Source organism: Pristiophorus japonicus, chromosome 2 (genome assembly GCF_044704955.1).
Source record: "Pristiophorus japonicus isolate sPriJap1 chromosome 2, sPriJap1.hap1, whole genome shotgun sequence".
Classification (NCBI taxonomy): Eukaryota; Metazoa; Chordata; class Chondrichthyes; family Pristiophoridae; genus Pristiophorus; species Pristiophorus japonicus.
Window position 1 is genome coordinate 330484840 of NC_091978.1, and position 6000 is coordinate 330490839.

General features: G+C 43.3%; 1 protein-coding gene across 6 annotated transcripts in view; it reads right to left on the reverse strand.

The window, feature by feature from the left end:
- The window catches only part of gab1 (GRB2-associated binding protein 1), a 281418-nt gene that overhangs the window by 49191 nt on the left and 226227 nt on the right, over window positions 1–6000 (reverse strand). For all 6 annotated transcript variants that reach the window (XM_070872027.1, XM_070872052.1, XM_070872036.1 and 3 more), the window contains one exon: window positions 1676–1898. In XM_070872027.1, coding sequence (XP_070728128.1) covers window positions 1676–1898 — 223 coding nt within the window. The remainder of the gene's footprint in view (window positions 1–1675; window positions 1899–6000) is intronic.

A 6000-nucleotide genomic window follows, 5' to 3' on the forward strand; every position in this document is an offset into this window, starting at 1 on the left:
TAGTTAATTACCATAATTTATTGATTGGTTCTCAAATCCTTTTTATTTATCCCATACTTCAAAAATTATCCTCTATTTCATACACAATTTTAGATAATCAATCACATATGGCAACTTGTTTATTACAATGCATGGAATTACAGACAACGTAATGATACTCAAGTGTGTGACAATGAGTAGGTAGGTTTTCAGTTGATGCTCTGCTCTCTCTCTGTATTACACTGGAGACTCTGACTTTGACTGAGGACCTGTGCTTCTTCCTGGTTCCCTATCTCTCAAGTCTTTCAGTCTCCCGGTCTCTTGAGTCTCCTTTTCTGGTCCGTGCTCCCTTTTATGCCTTGCTCTTCTAGCCAAATGTGACCTCTGCTGCCCGCCGATTCACTCCACCCAAACCCACTTGACCTCTGCTGGCTTCTTCCGGGTTCATTTTAAATGGCTGTCACACTCTAGTGCAGAACTGAGCCCACTACATGACCCTGACTTGTTGACAAATGATGGAGAATTTCGCTACAACCTTCAATGTTCTCCCGCGTTCCTTCCCTAAATTTGCCTCCTTCCACCTCAGTTCCCACTTTAAAAAAAATTGTGCTCCAAGGGGTTTCCTTTTATATTATAAGTACTTGCAGCAGTTATGATCGTTTTGAAAGGGAGCGGTGTAACTGGTTGCATGTCCTACTTCTAATCTGTTATGTTTATTGACATTTGCAAATCTGGCTGGGATAAATCTGTTCATTCCTGCATAAATATGGATTGCAATGAAAAACGGGATAGTACTATTGTGATCAAGTTTTCATCTGGAGACCATTTCCACTGATAAGTTTGTGCAATTCAGATGAAAGAATTGCTGTGTTTTGCATTGCCAGACAGACAGAAGTAGACTGAAGTACTTTTAGAAAGCTTTAGTTTCCATGATAATGTGATTCTAATAAGTAGTCAGATAGTGGCCATTTCATTTTTAAAAAGTATATAGGTTTAAAGTTTAATGAGGAATAAATGATTAAAGACAGAGTTGAGGAAGATAGGTAATCAGTATAGAGGAATAGATTTTGGGAAAGAGGTAGAGCTTGGGAGTAATAGCATGGAAGATTCTAAAACTGGAGAGAGGCAGAGTGAGGACAGTTTCACTTCCTAGTTTCCTGATCCATTGACTAAGAAAACCCCATTCTCATACTTTCTACTTTGTCACATTGGATACTTTGCCACATTTTAAGTAAGTTAACCAGGCAACAAAGTTCATTAATGCGACAGGGCACACGTAAAAAAAGTCAACTATCTGCCCATCCTTTTTTTCAGTATCTCTATGATATTCAATATTTCCTCAAAAAAATGATGCAAGTGATAAGCATCAAAGGAAGTCATGATATCATTGTTCAAACTCCGACACCTTACCCAGCCCATACGCCTACGTAAACAGTGACAATTCAATCGCCAACCTCAAAAAATGAGTAGCTTTTTATAAAAATACATATATATTTTTTTAAACTGCTACATATCAAGACACACTATAACCACTGACAAAGAGTACAATTTACATTCTTATTTAGAATGAATAATACTCCAGATTATACAAATTGTCAAGTCATGTTACGATTTTAACAAACTCTTCAGATTAAGCACTGTAGCACTAATGCACTATATAAACAGTATTGTAGCATATTCCAAGCACTTGTCTTACCTGGCAGGTTCAGGCTTTTTGCTTTCACAGTTGGCTAACCACAGATAATCCTGTGGATCTTCCTGGCTGGAAAACGACTCCAGATGTCGCACGCTGATCGGCTGATAGGGGGGAGGTAGCGAGCCCATGGAAACTGCTGGCCGTACAGAAGGCTGTGTAGTACTGACAGAAAGAGGTACCTCAGTAACAGCATGGCCAGAGGGATTGGATGGCTTAACAGCATCTACAATGGGACAAAAAGAGCCAGTGATCAGCAGCTATATCAATAAAAGTATTTAGAAAAAAATGGACACTTAACAACTATGTTCAACTTTTAACGGCCCAAACTGGGAACAGGGCAGGTGTTAGATCAATATTTGCAAATTAACAGAATTGGTCATTCTACATTTTATTTGCAAGTCAAGTTCAAATTCTGACAGTGCGTTCAGCAAGTGTTCCAATCTGCTGAAAACTTCATCAAACTGCATCCAGAGAGAAAACTAAACTAGATGCATTAGAATTGTTATTTATGTTTCCATGCTATGGGCAGATTGTAGAACAATCTTACCATATTTCATAAACTTTCATAGACTTTTCTCTTGAGCTCATAATGGGTTGAAGACCAGAAGAAATGTTTATTCTATCTACTTCCCCATGTGCTTTGATTTCGCTGCTGGAGAAATGTAGGTATTGTAGGAAGAAACTGGTTCTGAAACTTTTTTTTTATCCTCTTTCTCTGATCAGTCTTGGTTAAGAACCCAGCAACACCTCTGAACTATGCACTCTCAAACAGGAATGAGATACTGGACTAAATCATCATCTGGGGGAGGTCCCTTTGGAAGACAAGATGATATTCTGAACATTAACAAAGCCGATTCAGCACTGAAACATTTCAGGTTCTCAAGTTTTTCGCCTCCATCCCCACCAAAAACACCTTTTGTTTAAACAGCTCACCAACAAATTTCCGTATCAAACTAAACCTCTTATGAACCAAAATGTGCATCTTTATTCTCAGGCAGATATGAGCTAGTGTAGCCAGAATCTAATAATTAACCTGGTAAATGCCATAATGGTGAACAAATCGGATGCTCATAACATGCCTCTGTCATTTTAGATGAAGAAAATGACATATCACCAGACTACCTCAAACTACTGCCCAGTGGTATTTATAGCTAAAATACACAGAGGCAGAAAGATACAAGCACAATACTATTAGCACAATTTACACACCCAACTTAAAACTTCTCTGAACTCTTGGAGTGTGTCTCTGGTGGTACACATGCAAAATTATTGCTTATGGAATTCTCTCACCTTCATCACATGAGGAAACAAACTTAAGAATGCCTGACCTCCCTACATTGATGAATGAAACAACTTCCTAGTAGTTCACCTTCAACAAACAGAATCTGAATAAGCTAAAAATGCCCAGTAATGGCTTAGGAATTGAGTCCCTCCTCAAGCCGTGCATACTTTTTAATTAGACGATTTTTAACACCAGATAACAGTTGGAAATTGCATTTTTAGATGTCACCAAGTTGAATGTTCCTTCTGTATTGAAATAGGCCCATGAAGGATTCAGAAGATACACATGGATCAGGAAAGTAATTCAGTTCATGTTATTTTGTGCATCCAGAATGACCAATCACATCTCACATCTCCCCCACACTACCCCTCCCATTATTGTAGCACTAATTGTTTAAATAATTACAGGGTTTTTGCCTCCTCAGCCTTCCCAGAAGTCCATTCCAAGTGTTGAGCACTCTGAGGACAAAATTCCTGTGTCAATCCTAAAATTACCTTCCGCTAGTTTGAACCCGAGTCCCCTTGTCCTACTCACAGTTTGATTCAAAGTGGTATTCTCGATTAATGTTTCTGTATTGTTAGGTAATTCTACAGAAGTAAATAAGTTATCAGACACCCCTTTTGAAGGCTGAAAAGCCCAAGTCACTCAAGTCTTTCCTCACAACTCTGACGTTTGACACTAGGGATTAGCCTCATAGCTCTTTTCCGCACTGCCTCCAGTGCTTGAAAGTCTCTCTTTTTTCTTCGTAACTGGAACCTGACAATACTCAAGGTGTGGTCCGCAGACTTATATTCTACTGTTTTGGCTATGTAGTTAGCATTCTTCTGGCTTTGTTGATTGCTTCACAGCATTGGCAGGACATGTTGAGCGTTGAGTCTACCAAGAGCCCTAGGTCCTTTTCAGCTTCATCCTTAGCTATTTTAATATGATTCATAGAGTATTTTGGCCATTTTGCCTTCCTATGTGCAATATTTTACATTTGTTTGCACTAAATTTCATCTGACATAGTCTGGCCTTCTCACATATTTTATTCAACTCATTCTGTAATTTCTGGGCTATCTCCTTTGATTTCATTGCTTCCTCCTAATTGGGCAGCTTCTGCAAATTTAATCGATTTAAATCTAAGATTTTGATGCAACTTAGAAATCGTAGTCATCCCGACACTGAGCCCAAGGGCACCCACTTGGGCCTTCCTCCCACTCCAACATTACTACTCTTCAGTGAGTTGTTTACCCATTCCCAAGTTTTATCCTCAACCTCCCTCCCCACTTTGAGCTTAGCTAGCCACTCATGTGGAACTATCAAATGCCTTTTGGAAGTCAAATTACATATCTCTCGAATTAACCACAGTTCACTTGGGTATCACTTCCTTAACAGAAATCAAGGAAGTTAGTCGGGCAGGTTCTTCCCCGTCTGAAGCCATGTTGATTGCTGTTTACTAATGTTTTATCAACTTCTTTTGAATATGGATACCATGTTAGCCTGTTTCCAATCTAGTACTACCTTCTCGTTGTCCACTGACTCCATCATAATGATTGGCAGTATCTCACAAATCTCTAGTCTCACTCAATACACTGGGACCATCTAATCCTGGGGTTTCAGCTTGCCTAGGACTTCAATCTCATTTATATCCAAATTCTGAATTATGCCCTTGCACAGATAATTATACCTCTATTTCACAGTTAATTTGTGAATTTGTGGCTCTGGTGTGCTTCCCACAGGTGCAGGGCATCATCGACTGCACACATGTGGCAACTAAGGCACCTCCAGATCACTGAGGAGTATTCATCAACCACAAGGGCTTCCTCTTTATCAATGTGCAGCTGGTGTGCAACCAGAAAAACACATTATGCAGGTGTGTGCAAGATTCCCGGGCAGCTGCCATGATGCTTTCGTCCTGCAGCAGTCCACTCTCCCTGGTCTCTTCACACCTCAAAGCAGACTTACGGGCTGGCTGCTCAGAGACAAGGGATACTCACTTAAAACATGGCTGATGACACCTAACCAATGAGTCCCAGGAGCGATGCAATAAAAGCCATATAACTAGCCATTGGCATGCTGAAGATGCGTTTCAGACCCCGTGCCCCCCATTCCCCAGCTTGATGCAATCAGCCCTATGTATGTATTTGTCCTGCAGGCCCAACATTATTACTTTTAAAAATTCCCATTTGTCTTGTACTGAAATGTTAACATCCTGCTCTAATCCATTTGTTTTCATTCTTCTTAATTTCTTTGAATTTAGCTCTTTCAAAGTAAGAAACCTGGCTCCTGCTCTGGTGTAATTGAATCCCAGATTGTGTTAAACTTGCGGTCACTTTACCCTGGGGTGCTCAGGCTTTATGGGCCCAAGTTTCGAGCCGCGCCTAGAACGGCGCAGTCCCGACCTGGACGCCCGTTTTTCGCACCACAAAGTGCGCCTAAAAAAAACCCTCCGTATTCTCCACCTCCCTGCGGGTCCTCTGGCCCTCGGCGCAGCGCAGCAGGAGCTATAGGGGGCGGAGCCAGGTCCCTGCGCTGAAAACAGTGCCGGCACCTCTGCACATGCGCACTACAGTGGGCGCGCAAGTGCAGTAGCTCCAGGTGCCCGAAACTGTGTGGGAGGGGCCCGAAGCACGCAGCCCCTAGCCCTGGCCGAATGGCCTCACTGGGGCTGCGTGAATAAGGCTCCACCCACGGCCAGCTCCTGCTTCCTCCCGACCCGACTCCCGCTTCCCGCCTCCAGACCCGACCCGACTCCCCGCTCCCGCTCCCCCCCCCTCCGACTGGACCCGACCCGACTCCCGCTCCCGGACTGGATCCGACCTGTCCTCCCTCTCCCTCCCCCCAAACCGAACCGACCTCCCTCCCTCCCGACCCAACGCCACCTACCTGTAAATCTGGTGCTGGGGACGGGCCCGAAGTCTCGGGCCCGGCCCATTCAGCCTCCCTCCCCCCCCCCCCCCCCCATCTCCTTTCCCCCCCACCCCATCTCCTTTCCCCCCCACCCCCCATCTCCTTTCTCCCCCCCCCCCATCTCCTTTCTCCCCCCCCCCCCCCCATCTCC